Source organism: Mucor mucedo, assembly GCF_025094135.1.
Source record: "Mucor mucedo strain NRRL 3635 chromosome Unknown EV154scaffold_9, whole genome shotgun sequence".
NCBI classification, from domain to species: domain Eukaryota; kingdom Fungi; phylum Mucoromycota; class Mucoromycetes; order Mucorales; family Mucoraceae; genus Mucor; species Mucor mucedo.
Window position 1 is genome coordinate 16,335 of NW_026252293.1, and position 17,917 is coordinate 34,251.

General features: G+C 37.1%; 1 protein-coding gene across 1 annotated transcript; it reads left to right on the plus strand.

Moving 5' to 3' along the window:
• The first annotated feature begins 16,603 nt into the window (after positions 1-16,603).
• Positions 16,604-17,891, plus strand: EV154DRAFT_494421 (uncharacterized protein). The gene is made up of 2 exons (XM_051599897.1): positions 16,604-16,814; positions 16,870-17,891. Exons 1-2 carry the CDS (start codon positions 16,798-16,800, stop codon positions 17,408-17,410), a joined length of 558 nt encoding a protein of 185 aa, XP_051462044.1. The 5' UTR covers positions 16,604-16,797; the 3' UTR covers positions 17,411-17,891.
• The last annotated feature ends 26 nt before the right edge of the window (positions 17,892-17,917 follow it).

Here is a 17,917-nt window from a genome sequence, read left to right on the forward strand (position 1 = left end):
TAACAACATGTGTGCTTGTTATTAACATTATTATTCGTAGGTAAGTACTTCTGGCCGTGTCCTTTCGTTTTGAACAATAGCAGTCTGCTCTGTTAGTTAGTCTGGATAGATCTACGTGGGGTTTACACCGTTTTTTTTTCTGCAATATCTATAATTACTCTTCGTGTTTTTATTTAAATAAAAGTGTTTTTTTTCAATATATACAATCCTAAATTTCAATATGTGCAAGGGTAGCAACCCATGAAATGTGTACGCTAGTCGTATTTTTAGCCAATACCATTCTTTTAAATAATAAGGTTACTACGTTACTATTTGCTGAAACTATAGCTTGTACTCGTCAGTATCGGTCCAAAAATTCGACGGATTATTTAAAAAATCCGTTCAAAAATTCGACCGATTTTTTAAATAATCGGTCCAATTTTTGGACCGCGACCGCCGGTCTAACTTTTTCAAAATCTTTTCAAAAATTGGACCGATAAAAAGTTTCACAGTGATCTCGTAAACTTCGATCAACAGTTTCCAGAACATCACGACTAATCATTGAAGCTTCATCCCAAACTATAATTGTTGATGATGCTATTATTGCCGCGTTGTTACTCCTGTTGTGATCGAGCTTATATACAGATATAACTCTATCATCAACTCTTTCTTTCTTATTTGATAACCTTTCTATAAATCATTATTGCATTACTCTTTAAATCAAATACATGCTATTATACTCTATTTACTACGCATTGATTACTCATCAATATATAGAAAACAATAGTCATACATTTATTCCAGATAATACAATCCAATGATATGATCGCTCGTCAATGACAAGATTCTCGAAGGTACCATGAGATGCTCGATCTTTAATCGACAATACGCCTATTGCATATTTGACAGGTTTCAATTTAATGATTGATATTCAGCCAGCCCTTAATATGTATATAAGGAACCCAATTTATTGTATAATAAAGACTTGCGTTTATTTTTGCAGTTTGATAATTTTACTTCGTCAAATTTCGTTATTCTATTCGTAATTCGTTGTTTTATCTCTCGAATTTCTCAACTCCTGTTTTGCATGGAGAACAAAATAAAAATAAACCAAAAGTGATATTGTTAGAACTTGGATACCACTTTATTATGGACGAAAAAAATTTAATTAAAAACGTATTAAAAATGTATTCAAAATGTATTAAAAAATGTCTTGATGGTCTATGAGAAAAAACTATAGATATTTATATAAAGAACTGAGATAGTTCTAGGGAGAATAGTAAGCGCCTTATTGGATCATGATGTAATAATCTGGTGATAGTAAATAATCAACATGTCTTTAAATTTAGCCCTTCCATACTGAGTATATAAATATTAGTCAGAGGGATCAACAGTTATAACATCAAATGACAAGAGTAATATTTGTGCTCAGTATTTATTAATATTCTATAGTCCAGGCCCATTCGATTGTATTGCTTTTGCAGAATAAATATTTACTCGCCACAGGGATGTGCCCTGTGTACAGACTCCAACGGTAGGATGAGAACAAGTGGGGTAATGCGTGATTCATGATAAACTTTTATATTTATTATCCATCCATAATGTGATGTGACAATTAACTTTATTATTATATCTATGATATCCTCAACAACTCCTCGGCTTTAAAAAACACATTGACGCTTGATTACAATGTAAGGGGATACCGAATCTTGAATGTGCTGTACGACCACTGTAGTAAAAGTAGACTTTAAGAGAGAATAGTTTTACAGAAAAAAAATAGATAAAAAACAAAGAGAATACAATTATAAGTCTTGTACATTTATTTGTATAAAAATGGATTAAGAGCTAACTAGACGGGCAGGTTTGCCCTGATATTTATAGAAGATTTAAGATATTGTGGCTTGTACTTTTGACAGCTCAGATCCATCGTAGTTTTATATGATGGACCATTTATTTGGTTTATTGAAGATCGTAAGATAGCTGTCCTTGATTTATTATTGTTCCTTAAATTCTCTGATCTCTCATTGGTCGGAGCCTAGACTTGTGTTGTAATGAAGAAATTTCCATGAAGCCGGGTTACTTTCTCCCAATCTTTTATCCGTGAAACATCTTTCCTTTTGTAGACAGTAGCATTTATTATGTGGTTTTAGCTCAAATTTTATAGTTGTTTCTACATAATGACACGATGTTACAGATGTAAGAATGCTACCAAGCAGCATTTTCTTAACAGATTCGACTCTAGAATTATCAGACAGCTCCCGTTGCGTGTTCAAGCGGACTATCCTGCTCTTTTAACTCATAAGTCTGGGATATCCAAAGATTTAGCCACGTTGATGCGTCCATTGTTCCAAAATTCCGTAGGTCCTGTGAGATTATCAAAAAATTTAAGAGAATTGCATGCCGAGCATCATGCTGCTCTCGAATTACAGTATTATGATGCTGCTTGCAGCGAGAAAAAAAACCCCAGCATCGATTCATTGTTAACGAGAAACGTACAACAAAAATTGTTACCAGAATTCTCTGAATTCTCTAACAAAGAATTATACAATGCACCCTAAAATAAATCAGCGATCAAAAATTGAAAAATATCGCAAACAAATTAGAACGGAAATAACGATCTTTTTTTAAAAAATATCGCGATTGGCGATATCGATAAAATTTTCTAAAATATCGTTATTGGCAATATCGATCAAATTTTCCAAAATATCACGATTGGCGATATCGATCAAACTTTCTAAAATATCGTTATTGGCAATATCGATCAAACTTTCCAAAATATCGCGATTGACGATATCGATCCATAAATCAAAAACAATAAAAAAATATCGTTGGATGGGGTAAAAAAATGGCGTAATCGATAATCGATATAATATTACTTTTACACCCCTGCTGAATCAGGATACAGGCTTAAAATTGATACGTTTGTATATATTGGTAAAAAAAATTTTATTTATAAAAAAAAACTAAATAACTTCGAATCTGATCATGATAGACCTCTTTAAATATAGAAAATGACCAGTAAAATATGACCAGAGACAGACATAATGAGAGGAACTACGATAGTGACCATACGAAGACCTCAGAAGAGCAGCAGTGTTCACTTACCTGCATAAAGATGGTTTACGTTAACTAGCTGGCTTCTCGCTCACTTCGTGAGCGGAGCCAGCGTCTGAAACGCACTCAAAGTTAATAAATAAAGCCTTTATTTGTAATATATAAGGTGGGATAAAAAATGATGAGTTTGGATAAGATCTAAAATTAAAAGGGAGTTAGGTGCGAATGAGTAATTCAGGATAAACAACATTTTCTGTAGTGTTTTGTTTATCTGAAAATAATACGGATATACCGTTTGCTGATGTTGCTCTGGAGAGCGCTACATATAATTGGCCATGGGTAAAAACAGGAGTTTCGAGATCAATGGCAACTTTTTTTAATGACTGTCCTTGTGATTTGTTAATAGTCATTGCAAAAGATACTTTGACTGGAAATTGTTTTCTTGTTAATACAAATGGGAGCTGGCCTGGAAGAGTCGACAAAGTGAATCGGGGTATGAGTTCGATAAGGCCAGAACCACCCAAGATTTTTACTTTCAAAACATATTGTCCAATTTGAAGAATTATTAGCCTAGTTCCATTGCACAAACCCCTTTCGGGATTCAAATTGCGAAGAAGCATGACAGGCAGACCAACTTTTAGCTCTAATTTTGCTGGTGGTAGGCCAGAGGTAATCAAACTGTGAAGATACTCTTCAGGCATGCTGTCTATTGAAGACCCTGTAAGATCTGATTGTACGGTATCGGAAGAAAATAAAGTAACCTTTTCACCAACTACCTGTTCCAAAACCTTACTGTTGATTGCTTCCACATTGATATTTTTTGAACATAAGATCGCTCTTTCTTTGAAAAAGGTACTGTTTTCAAGTGGGCGTTCAAGAACATCTTTGGGATAAATGTCTTCAATAAAAGCAGCAGAGTCAGAAAATTTGCGAATGTACGGTGGTAATGAAATTGTCCCTTGATGATTTGAATCATAAGACATCTTTCCGATCCATTCAGCGAAGTCCTTATCCTCTTGCACTGAATTAGCCAAACGCATATTCTCTGTCAAAAAAAGTTTTTTGAGTCTTGGCCACAGAGCAGAAGACATAATTAAGGAAGCATCCACAATTTGCGGTCGATTACCGTGAGTAACTACAGGTGGGATTTGGGCAAAATCACCACCGAGAACAACAGGTACACCACCAAACAACACCGAGTCATCCGAGTCACATATGTCACGAAATGTTCTGTCTACTGCCTCAAAACAATTTCGATGCTGCATTGGAACTTCATCCCAGATAATCAAAGCGGTGTTTCTAATAAGATCAGCAAGATCACTGTTCTTTTTAATATGACACGCGGATGAGGGAGTTATCTGTATTGGTATAGAAAAGCGGGAATGAGAGGTTCGACCACCTGGTAACAATAATGCTGCTATTCCAGAAGAAGCCACACACAACACAATTTTTCCTTGACCTCTGTAGTAGTTGCAAAGAGTATTGTAAATAAAGGTCTTTCCTGTTCCTGCGGGACCTTGCAAAAAAAAATGGGCGTTTTTGTCCCGGCTGTTGATTGATAACGTAATGGTATCGAATACTTGTCTCTGAGAACTGTTAAGCTGGTTATATTTTTCCTGAAAACTCTGTTGCTCTTCACGACTTGAGTAAGACAGTTCACCTTGAAGTAATGAATTTCCACGGATATTGGAAATGTGATCAATTAATACGTTCCATTGAAACATCGGCAAAGGCAATTGAAAAAATCGCAAAGATTTATCATGGTTTTGCAACGATTTTTCCAAAAGATACAACCCGTAGTCCAACGAACGACTGTTATTGTAAAACAATGCATCAGGATTAAGATCGAGTAAAATGCTAAATCCTTTTTTCTCAATGGCATGATCTAAATCGTCACAAAAGCTTCCACAAAATTGTTCCCAAATATCCAATGGTGAATTTAAGCTGTTGAATAAAAGAGCTGAAACAAACATTGACCGAAGGGAAGTTCCGGATGCAAAGGAGCCAGCTTCTTCGAAACATTTCTTCCATTCCTCATCGTCTTCAATCAAGTGGAGTAACATGCAAGCTTCTCTGAACGTGCCACATTCAACATTATTAACGGTTCGTAAACCTACAAATGAGGTAGCTCCCTTGATGACAGTAAGCAATAATCTCAAATAATAACGCTCGCCTGCAGAAGGGTTGCAGTAGTACATTCTACCAATAGCGAAACGACTGTTTTTTCTTGCCTTCCAGACTTTGGCTGATTTATCCCAGACAAAAAATTCAGGAAATTGCTGATAAAGTAAGGGAATAAAATCTTCTTTGTGCTGATTGTCCGAATTCCACCTAAAAAATCCCATGAGAGTTGACCCAGTACTTTCAAGGGTTTCGTTAATTTTATCTGGCGTCCAGAGAGGATCAAAATAAACTGGCTGTTCTCCAGGTAAGTGCACAGTCAACTGGGTGACAGATGGTGTCTCTTCATGCATAGGAAATTCGAATATTCTCCAAGCTGCTTCTACGGGGCTGATATACCGACCGTTCAAATATTTTTCAATCTCGTCATTTTCATTTTGGAGCTGAATTGTAGTTTGATCTGGGCCTTTATAAATATATTTGTTGATATATTTGATTGCCTTGACGGTTCCACAAACTTCAACATTGATATGGGCCTTGTATTTTTTGGAAAGGAAGGGATTGTAAGGCACAACCCAACAGTTGGTCATATGAAACTCCTCAGTTTTATGAGTTGGATGTCTGATGACATGTGATCTACCATCCATGCTCCTTCGATACAATGGGTATCCGTCATCACTTGCTACTGTTGTTGGTTGATACTGCTTTGGGAATTTTTTTGAGCAGCTAATTTTGCCAAAAGCATCTTCAACCATACACGGAGATTTCGTGTTGATGACACCGCAAGGACCATGCATCATGTTTTTGCTAACTACCAAATACAGATCAGGGTCGTCGTTCTTGTCAGGAATTTCTGCTGAAATAATTTTATCAATATCGGAAGGTGTATCAAACTTGTTTTCCAAGAAAAGAAGAATGTGGCAATGGGGAAGGCCACGCTTTTGATATTCAATAGTTCTGACAATACCCAAACATTTACCAAAAACGTTTTTCTTCTTTAAATCGTCAAGTAACTCTCGAAGCTTTAAATTGAACACTCGAGCTACGATATCCGGACGATCGGAAGCAGCTTGGCCAGGAAATAACTCATCTTTAATTTCTTTCCAATTGGGGTTGGCAGTAAACGTGATAAACAAAGATGGTTTGCCATAATATCTTGATATCGCCATAGCATCCTGGTAGAGTTTAGCCATAAATCGAGGACCGCTGGTAAAACTGCTTGGTAAAATGAGTTTTTGACCGACCTGATCTAAATTTGAATCCGAATTGCTGGTAGCATCAGCCAATCCGTTGTAGACATCTGCACGAAGAGAACTCTGATTAGATTTGATCCAATCTAATTTCGTTTGCTCACAAACAGCCCAAGCATCTACCAGGTATTGTTGAAATAGTCTTTTTGAAAAAAAAATTGTTGGGAATTCGTTGTTTCGTACATGTAGTCTAAATCTGTAAAATGCGCGTTGAGTGAGTCTTTTTTCATCATTGTCGCTCGGACTTGCTGCATCATTCGTTGAACCTTTGAGCCTTAAACCCCAGTGCCACCCGTAATCACCTGACGGAAATAAAAAAACATAGTGCAATGGCATATAAGCTGCATGTGTTTCATTAATTCTTTTGAATAGCCCATTCACCCCAGTGCTGTTTCTGAAAGTGATGATGATATCACGATAACTTGCTTCGGAGTACTCATTGGGAATAATTGCAGCAATTTCATTGACCGTAGGTAAGTTTTCAGTACGTTTATCGTTACCCACAACTAATTTTATTTTCATTTGTGGATTCAGTCGAATATGTATATGTTCTGCATGATCGTCTCCTGTCTGAGTTTCCGTGGCATTTTTCAATATTTCATGCGCATGCTTATAAATATTGACGAAAGGATTATTACATTCTACATGAAGCATGGTACTAAGTTCAAGAATTAACTGTTTATCAAGACCACCGTTACGTGAATCCTCAGTTCTGACTCTGGCTGCATACTCTGGATCGTAAATGTAAAGCTGGTTATACATTGGTGGGGATAATTCACTGGCATTAATTGGGCCTTGAAGATGATACAGTTCACCATGCACTTGAACTGGCATATATCCACGTGCTGTGTTGCTTTGTTGGACTTTACCAAGTGGTACCAAAAGAAGTAAAAGCGAAAGCAGAGTTGTATTGTCTAATGTTGTTTAGAAAATGAACTGATTTCTGGTGAGATCCATTCACTAATTCCTTAAGAAGAGCTGGTGGTTCATTCAACATTGGCAATTCGACAGATCCTTTTTTACAGCAACTTTCCCATTTGGGTGAAGATCGGGTGTAACATGTCGGTTTTTCTCCTTTCCAGTGAAGTGCACCACAATTGACACATTCAATATCCATTCTTCCAAGGTTTGATTCCTTTAATCTACTTAATTCTGATATATAAGCAGCTGGCTGTCTTACGGTAGGAATTGAACGGCTATAGGAGCGACCTCGTTCCTAATGTACCAAAGTAAGTATCCGTTTTTTGAAATTGACATTAAATTTAAATTTTATTTACACGGCATGATTCACATGTACGAAATGTATAATTCTCATCAAGGTGAGCTCTGCAAGAGGTACAACGTTTTTGAATAACGTGAGGCATAGTAATGATAATAAGAAAAAGAAAGAGCAAATCATTATCAAGGAATTTATAATTATTAAGGAATTTAATTTCGTATACTCACTCACATTAAACGTCAATATCATGGACTTCGTTCCTGGGGGGTGGGGCAAGCCCCTCCCCCCAGACCCCCCTCCCCTATTTTGGGGGATTCTCCCCCAAACCCCCTTTAAGAAACAATTAAAGCTGATAACTTTTTATACACTCAATGTTAATTCAAGTTTTTAAATTAAGGCTGAAAACTTTTTCCTCGCTCAATGTCAATTCAAGTTTTTAAATTAAAGCTGTTAAATATTTGTCCACTCAATGCCAATCTACTGTTCTATGATCCTGGGGGGTGGGGCAAGCCCCTCCCCCCAGACCCCCCACCCCGATTCCGGGGGAAACCCCCGGACCCCCTTTAAAAAAAATTAAGGCTGATAACTTCTGTTATACTTAATGCTAATCCACATTTTTACACTCAATGCCAATCAACATTTTTACACTCAATGCCAATCAACATTTTTACACTCAATGCCAATCTACCGGTCTTTGTTCCTGGGGGGTGGGGCAAGCCCCTCCCCCCACCCCCAATTCCGGGGGAAACCCCCGGACCCCCCTCGGAAATAAATTTTTCAGCTGAGTATAAATTCCGCTGGATTTTTTTATACGAATTGTAGTATATTATAAGATAAGAGAATAAATTATCAAGTTTAACAATGTGTACCTTTACAAAACCGTGGGATGTACGAGCCTCAAATAAACAACGATAGTAGCTAGCTTTAGGAATTTGGGTTAACTAATAGTAAACACATAAACCAAAGTTGAGATATTTACCTTTTCACAAGCGGTGAAAGTAGAGATGGCTTCAGCTATACAAATGTGTTAATACATATAAAAAGAGTAACTAAATTTACTTTTAAAGCAAAGAGTCTTGGTTTAATCCGTTTGGAGAGTGTCAGCACGTTTAATGTTTAGTCACATAACTATATCTTCATTTGTAAACAAATGGTTATGATAAATCATATATTCACAAACTATACACATATACAAACCTTAACTTGAGTTTTTATTTGAAAGAAATAGAAAGAAAAAAGAAAAAAGAAAAAAATGATAAAAAAATCAGAGTTTAAATAAGAAAAAAAAAAATTCAGGCTCAATTCTGTTTTTGGAAAGCCCTTGAGGGTCGACTATTGGTCCCAGAACCTATTTCATCATCCTTTCTTTTACCTTTTGGACAGGTAGTACTTGGGGTGGAGCGGGCAGGTGCAGAGGTGGGAGGTGGACAGTCAGAGCGAGGAGGCATCTCAGAGGGAGGAAGAGAGGTCAAAACAGGATTTTGTACCAAAGCGGAAGAAGACGATGGTGCAAGAGGTCTGTTATCAGGGATCGAAAATAAATTTTCAAACAGGCCCATATCCAAATCTTCGTACCTCTCTTCAGTACCCGAATTGACACCAAGGTTTTCCAGGCCAGTCAAAAATGAACCCGAGGTATCATGAGCAATGTCATCTGGCTAGAGTTGAGGTTTATGTTAATGTTAAAAATTCTTAATTTGATATCTAAACTTTACTTACTCTTGCTGAGTTCCTCAACATTATCTGGATCATATTTTTGGATATCCAGTTTTTATTGGCGAGGTGCATGGGTAGCATAGGATTCTCGGCGTCAATGACAGAGATGAGGTCTCCAGGATATGCCTCGAGGGGTGTACCAACGTTCAAGCCAGAGCGCTTGTTCCAAAAGTACGCAATTCTTTCGAACATGTACAGTACTTCATTCTGCTCGTTTGCAGGAATCCCCCTCCAAATGACGCCATTCTTTCCAAATCGTTCTTGGTACAATGCTTTCAAGAAATGTTGGCAAATGGTGAAGACATTGTTGTACGCTGCTGTTGCCCTTTCTTTAGCTTGATCCTCAGTATAGGTACCTGCCAAAGATCTCCAGTACGCAGCAACCGTGTCTATAACGGTTTTCTTTGTATAAGCACATACGTTGATAGATCTTACACCGAGAGAATTGCAAGAGGTGTGAATACCATTGGGTATAACATGCTCCTTGTAATAGGCGACAGCCTTGACCACGGTTTCGTACATTTGTTGAGCAGCGGAATTTCTTGCTGAAAAGATAGGGCAATTATTAACTTAATTCGTCTTACAAAGTAAAATAAAATAAAAACGTACCAGTGATATATCCAGATCGAGAAGTAATTGCAGAAGTACCATTGGATTTGACCACTTTCTTAACCTTGCTGCAGCATTCACAGTGTTGACCAACTGGCAGGTAGATATATTCTTTCATTGTGGCAGGCATCGCATCAAGCTTTCTTTGCATATCGTAAATGGCATTAACGAGTTTTTCAATGACTTCGTCTCGAGAATTTGAGTTTTGGGTACCGTTCATTGTGATAAATAGAGTGAAAAATCGATGTAAATGAGAAAATAGGTGTAAGTATTGGATCTTATATAGATGTTTTAAAGATACATTTTTTTTCATTGTCATTTACCTTGATGTAAGTGGTTCAACTTATTTGCACCAATCACGGTACAGAATTAAAATTTTTTTCGCTTAATAACCTCGTTACACGAAAATCTAACAGTAGATCAAGCGTGAAGTCCCAAACAACGATTTCTAGTGGTTTTGAAAGGTATCCATAGTCTACACAGAATTACTATATCCTCTCTATTAATAATTATAAGATAACTTCACGAGTAATTCCAATTGGTTCTAAGAACGGTCAGTGACTATTAATAAGCTGTAAATAAGATGTAGCAACATTTATATAACTACACGCAAAAATTGGTTCCCAACTTACCAAAAACAAAATTCTTAAAAACTTTTCAAAATGGTTTACCCCAAAATTCAAAAACCCAAGAACCTTAGAGCTTCTCGAAATGGCGCTAACCAACGTCTTCTAAAAGGCACATATGAACCCTTGGCCGTTACTGCTGCCTCCATTGTACCTGGCCTAACTGACACTTCTGTTTTTGCTGTATCCTCTTCCGTTTCTACTGGCTTCCCAACTGCTATAATAACCAACCGTACACCTTTTGACTATAACGAAGAAATGGATTTTTACGATGATGTTGATATGGCTGACCTCGATAACCAAATCGCTCTTCCCTTAATTGGACAAATGTCCATACAGGACGTAGATACTGAAGATGAATCCTCTGATGATGGTTTTGTTGTAGACGGTGAAGTAGACGAGGATTTGTATGAATCCACGGACGAAGAGAACTCCGAAGGTAACTAAAGATGCTCGGGTTGTTGACATCATGACAATTTACGGGATGTATTATTTTCACTTTTAGAACCATTGTCACTTGATCATAATGTAACAATACAGGACAACATCAAGGATATCATTGTCCCCATTAACGTATTTAGCACCAGCGAGCTGAGTAGTATTATGTGCAACTATCTTACATTGAGTAGAAACATGACTATAGAAGCTGTGCGCGTTATGAAGAATTTTTTTGAGAACACTTTGAACCAAAACAACAGTATGTTAATGATTTGTATTTACAAAGTATCATTATTTACTAATTTAGTTTACCTTTTAGGCCTTGATAAAAAAAAAAAAGTACTCGCATTGAAGGAGTGTCGTTCGTTGATCAAGAAGAAACTTCCACTTTCTTTCAGTCAAAGCCATGAAATCTGTTCCCGAAAGGGGTGTTATCTTTTTGATCCTGTCGATGATGCCGATAAAACCGCTTGTCCTCACTGTAACGCTGTTAGACATAAAGATAATTGATATTGGTGAACATTTAAGTCGTATGCTAGCTTGTGACGAGTTTCGTGATGAAGTCGAAAAATACCGAAACGTGATCGATTCCATGACAGACGATGATTCATATACCGATTTTGTTTTTGGAGCCGCGTATAAAGAAATGAAATCTAAAGGTCTCTTCACTGGTCAGCACAATTTAGCCATCGTTCTATGTGTTGATGGGTTCACTTCGAAGGTATCAAGAAAACGTATGGTGATGGTACACGTTATAATTGCTAGCATTGATCCGTCTATCAGGTAAATGTTGGCTCTATATACAATACATCCAATCTTTTTACGTCGTAATAACACCATTTGCAGATACACCGATGAATATACTTTTCAAGTTGCAATTCTTTTTGGTGACACTAAGAAAGACTTTGACTCGTATCTGCGTTCAATTATTGAAATCCTTGATCGTTTGAGTCGTGAACCTGTTGTTGTTCGCAAGAATGGTGTTCATGTCACGTCGGCTAGAATTTTCAATTTGGGTGTCATTGCAGATGGTATAGAGATCAACCAGCGGTTGTTGATGTTTAGTGGTCATACCAACTGGTGGGGATGTAGATTTTGTATTGGTAAGTCGTCAGTTTACTAAGCTATAACCGTGGACACTAACAAAATGACCCTTCTAAATTTAGTTAAAGGCGGTCACCCAGTAGACGGAGGAAAAGGTGGTATGTACTTCTTTGGCAGAGACTCGGCTATCAGAACCAAAGCTTCTTTATTACTTGAGAAAGACGCAGTAAGTATTAACTTGTGTAGTCTTTTTTTACATATTTTAATTGATTTACCTTTATTAGCCTTCTTGCCCCAACCACAACTATAGTATTAAAGGTGCTTCTCCCTTTGGTCAGTTGAGTACCTTCCTCTCCATCGACTTTTTCATGTGTGACGAGCTACATATGTTTTCGAATGTCAGCAAGCTTTGCTTCGACATGCTTTCACCAAAGCTCAACACTCGGTTCAAGTTTGATGGTAACGAAGACACGTACCCGTTTGCTCTCGAGACTGCTGATTTTACTCGCATCAAAACCGCCATGGATGACTCCCTTCGTGCAATTCCTGCGGATTTCAGTGGCTCGTTTGCTGGTGTCAATCTGGATAATGTTAGATCTATCTATCGTTCGGTGGACTGGATCGCCTGGTTGGTACATGTGATTCCTACGATTGTTGCCCCACTTTTTCACGCCAGAGAATCAACCACAGGATTTATTGCTTTATCTCGTGGTATTCAATTGAGTTTGCAATGGTCGATATCCGAATCTGAAGTGAAGGAAATTGAAAGGTAAATATTCATTGTTGAGTTGTAATTTATGTAGTGATATTTACTTGAACATTATATTAGCTTATGATAGATGCTTTAAGACTTGGTTTGATTACCTCGATACTTGTCTTGATAGCAGCTCTATCTCCAGAACCGTATTCAGATCGAACATGCACCAACTGAACATATACCATACATGATAAAACGAATGGGGTTAGTTATCGATTGTCATTATAGTTATTAGACTTCCCTTTTGTACTAATTTTTCATTTCTCTGGTAGACCGTTAAGGTGTTATTCTGCAAGATCATTGGAAAGGTCTATTGGCATATACAAGAAGTGAATCCGTTTATCTTTGAATCCTGGTGTCAACGCCGGTAATGTCATGGAAACTCGTAAAATGTTCTCTTTTTTGCAATCCGATGGTATAATCGATAGTTCCGCCTATGATTTGAAGAAGGATAAAGTTAACAACTTCTTGCCCCACCCGTCCAACGATCCATTGTTGCCTCAGCTGTGGTCACCCTTTCACTGGCGGGTAAATACTGTAAAGCTGGGCCAGGTTGTAAAGCAAGCAAAAGAAAATCACAATCATACCATTGGCGGCTACCTGGCAAAAGACTGGCTTAAAGCACTCTCTCAATTTTCGATTCGTCTGACTGGTAATACTTTGGCTATTATAACTTCGTTTCATCAGCACCAATTTGTCAACATTTCTCAAAACCTCTGGACATGTGATAGTTGAGAATAGATTTTAAAAGAGAAAAACAATAAAGTACTTTGAGACTGCTTATAAGTTTTATTAAGAGTAAAAAGTAGATTCAAAGATTGAGAGGGTTCTATTCTAACTATCAGTTTGCATATTTATATATGTTAAGAGAAATCGGATTATGAATTTAGTTTGATGGATAAGTTACACAGCACTAAAATAGTGCTTGTAGTTGGATATGATATAATGTATAAGAAATTAGTTCGTGTTGTGATGTAATAACGTATGGGGTGATGAAGTGAGATTTAATTTTAATATTGTTTTATGGTGTGATTAGTAACAACAGTAGGTGGATCACCACAGGACAAAAAATCAAATATACATATCTGATTTGTGCAAATCGAAGAACGCAGCAAGTTCGCGTGGTGGTGAGTTTGTTATGTTTACTGCAATTCATAAAAATCGGTAAGTTGATGTTTGCAAATCAAAATTATTGTGATTGACTTATTGTAATTAGGATGTTTCGGCCTGTCGAAAACTGGTACGTGTGTAAAGTCTTGTTCTTTTTTGACTTTACATATCAAGAAGGTGCTCCGGGCTCGAACTTCGTTTTTGGTGAACTTATGAAGAATCATGACGTCTCACCATACTCAAAGGCTATCCCGCGCGTGAAACCTTACGATGAGGCTGAGCAAAAGAAATTTGTGGTCTTTGATGCTGAGGATCTTTTGTCTGCTGTCGGATTGGTGAATGCGGTTGACGGCTCCAATAACAAATATGTTATAAAGACTGGTGAGGCTTTTAACGTCGATATGAGTAGTACTGCCGGAAGTGTTGGAAACATTGTTTTCCGCTGAGAATAAAATACAAAAGCATTAAAACCCACAGTCACATGTCCCGTTTTCTCATTTTACTTACGTAATCTGAAGTTGTCTTTTTCTTCCCCTGGCTATCATCCCCATAAACATTTTTTTTCTTTAAAACATGACGTTTATCTATTAACATGGTATTATTACATCTATTTATTTATGTATAAGTTGCTTTTATAGAGATTTGAAAATTTGGCTTTGCGATCAGCGATCAAAAAATCAAAAATATCGGAGATATCGATATTTTCGATTTTTTGAGCGATATCGCCAATATCGACCAAAAAAAACATTTTGATCGCTGATTTATTTTAGGGTGATGGTTTTGTTCCTTCTCCTGGATATTTAAGTTACGTCTACTCGTCAATCATTGAGCAGATACGTCCTCAGTTAGACTGGCATATGATGTCTTTAGACGGTGACATTCTTAAAGGCAATCATTCTTTCAAGGTTACGGGCCATATGGGAAAGCTAAATGGAGAAACAACCTTTACAGCATTGTATACTTGCTTGAATGAATACGAGGAAATAAAAATGCAAGTACTAACTCCATCAAAAGCACTTTCTCATCTCGCTTTACCGTTTAATGCCATGGTGCAATCTTACAATCTTAATCGCTATCGATTACCTTCACTTTTTTACACTGACAATGTAAACAGCGATAGAAATTTTTTGGAAGGTGTACTACCAAGCTTGTTGAAAAATGTAGACAAGACAATTATATCTAGATCTACAAACAATGAAGTAGATTTTAGCTCTAACTATGGTTCAACACATTTACCTGTCTTGACACTGCCGGGTACAATGAGTATATCTGTATGCTCCAATTTGGAAGATATCAACAATGCATGTCAAATTATTTTGGAAGACGTAGAACAAAACATGTATGTGAACATTGGATTTGACTGTGAGTGGATAGCCAGAAATAATAGCTCTTTTTATTCCGGATTAAGAAGAACTCCTTCCTCTCTGAATGAAGTATCTCTTATTCAAATTTGTTACAAAGACAAAATATATTTGCTTCGTACATTTGAGTATACGACGGAGGACTATCCTGAAAAGTTGAAACACCTTTTGGAGTGCGAAAATGTCAAGAAAATCGGTAAAAATGTAACTGGTGATTTTACTCGCTTACAAAAAGGGCATCAAATAAACCCCAAACACCGCAAATTTTTTTTCCGGTCGAAGTATAATTTGGACCGCAAAAAAATTAGACCAGAGGTTGAGGTACATAATTTTGTACCTGAACCAGCGGTCGCGGTAATTAATTTGTACCTGAACTAGCGGTCGCGGTCCATGTACGCATGAAAACCGACCGCTACTTCCAGTTTCTAACGAATGAAAACATCATAACCTTATTATTTAAAGAGATGGTATTGGAGGATATTCTTTAAATGTATATTAAACTAGGGCTATTGACCCTTGCAATATTAAATGGGTTTTACAAAAAATAACATTGGAAATAATAGAATATGAGGGGCAAAAATAATGTTTATATTGGTTTTTATTTTATAACGAAATAATTTATGAATGGTTTATACACGTATAAAAACTACGAAACGCCTGTTTAAATGGATACTGTGTAGTGTAAGGATGACAACAAACAGATACCATACATAATATAGTGTTGGTTGTCCTGGTTGCATACGGAGACTACCAGATGCAGAAGTGATAACAAGCTAGATATATGACTTACCTTTGATAAAGCTAGATTGAACTAAGAAAGATACAGTTAGAAAATATAAGCAAGGCTTTCAATTTTTTTAATACTCACATTGTAGTTGACAATCACATGAAGTACCCTTTGCTGAGCTGTAAACAACTATAAAATAGAGTTAAAATATATAAACACGGTTTTCAGTATTTTAAAAAAGGCTTACTCGCTTTAGATGACAATCATGTATTTAGAGTGGACAGCAACCATGTACGCGAAAGAATGCAGTGGTAAGTTAAGCCATAAAAGCCAGTACGATATATAACAATATATCTAATAGTTTTTCAGTTAGTTATATGAGGATGTGATGTTTTGAGGTACTTACTATAATTTTTGAAAAAAAAAAAAATTTTAGAAAAAGAAAGAAAAGAAAAAAAAAAAAAAAAAAAAAAAGAAACAAGATTATTAACAAAAAAAATTAAAACCCAATGCGGATTAGGGCTTAGTTTTGCTACGAGAGCGTCCTTCTATTATCAACTCACCCCTTGCCCGTTTGGTTGCTGCCTTTTTTGCGGCCCTTTTTTCAGCTCTTTGGTCAATCTTTGAAGACGAAGTAGATGGCTCAGGGGGTGGAGGTGAAGAAGCAGGTGACAAGCAGACAGATGCAGACAGGCGAGGAGATGGAGAGGGAGAGGGGTGGGGAGATTGGACAGAATCCGTACCAGGCACAGAGAAACTCTCCATCAGCTTCACCACATACCCTACATGATCCGAAGAATGGGGTAAGCTACTAATTACTTAATCCTTATTCGATCATATACTAACCAACTTCTATAGTCCATTGCGGTGTTATTCTGCTAAGTCCCTTGAACGGTCGATTGGTACATACAAAAAACGTATCCGGTCTTCTCTTCATCCTGGTATTAATGCTGGCAACATTATGGAAACCAAGGAAATATTTAAATTCTTCAATGCATCCGGTATTTTTGACTTCTCTGCGTTAACGGCATCCCCTGACAGCAACGAGAAGAACTTCGAGCAGCATCCTCAAGATGCCACCTATCCTCAACTCTGGTCCCCTTTTGATGATTCTTTTACTAAGGTTGGTGTGCTCTTGCAGGGTTCTTCGGATGTCCTCATTTGTGGTCTGTATTGCACAATCCCTTGGTGTCGTGCGTTGATGGGTTGTATGACAAGGCTGACTGGCATGAGGCAACGAGTTGTATTGCCGTTTCATCAACAACAACACCTTCGAATTTCGACAAGGTTATTCCATGAAAATCAAGTCTACATTTCGGAGTTGTACAAGAAGAAGAATAGGTCATGCTCTCGTGGTGGTGAATTCGTCATGTTCGAAGCGATACATAAGAACAAGTAAGTATATGTTTTTGCTATCGCCGTATTGCATTTATTGACACTCTTCAAATTTAGTCTATTCGTGCCAGTTAAAAACTGGTTCGTTTGTAAGATTCTGTTCTTTTTCCGTTTCCAATTCTCCGCCAATGAACCAGGGTCCCATTATGTGCATGGTGAATTGGCAAAAACACATGGCGTGTCTCCTATCTCAAAGTCTATCCCACGGATTCAGCGCTTTGGTGATAGCGAGCAAAAATTCGTTGTATTTGACGCCAGGGATATTGTATCTTCTGTTGGATTGCTGAATTCCTCAGACAATTCAGCATACAAGTATGTCATCAAAACTGGTGATGCGTTTGCGAAAGACATGTCAAGTTCTGCCGGAAAGATTGGGACTCTGGAGTAAAGAGCTATTTTTTTTTTCTTTTTTTTTTTTGAATGTAGTAAAGGCTTTTCAACATCCGAAAAAAAAATTATCGCTTCATTGTGTCACACAAAATAACAGTATTTTCTTCAAACATCATCTTTG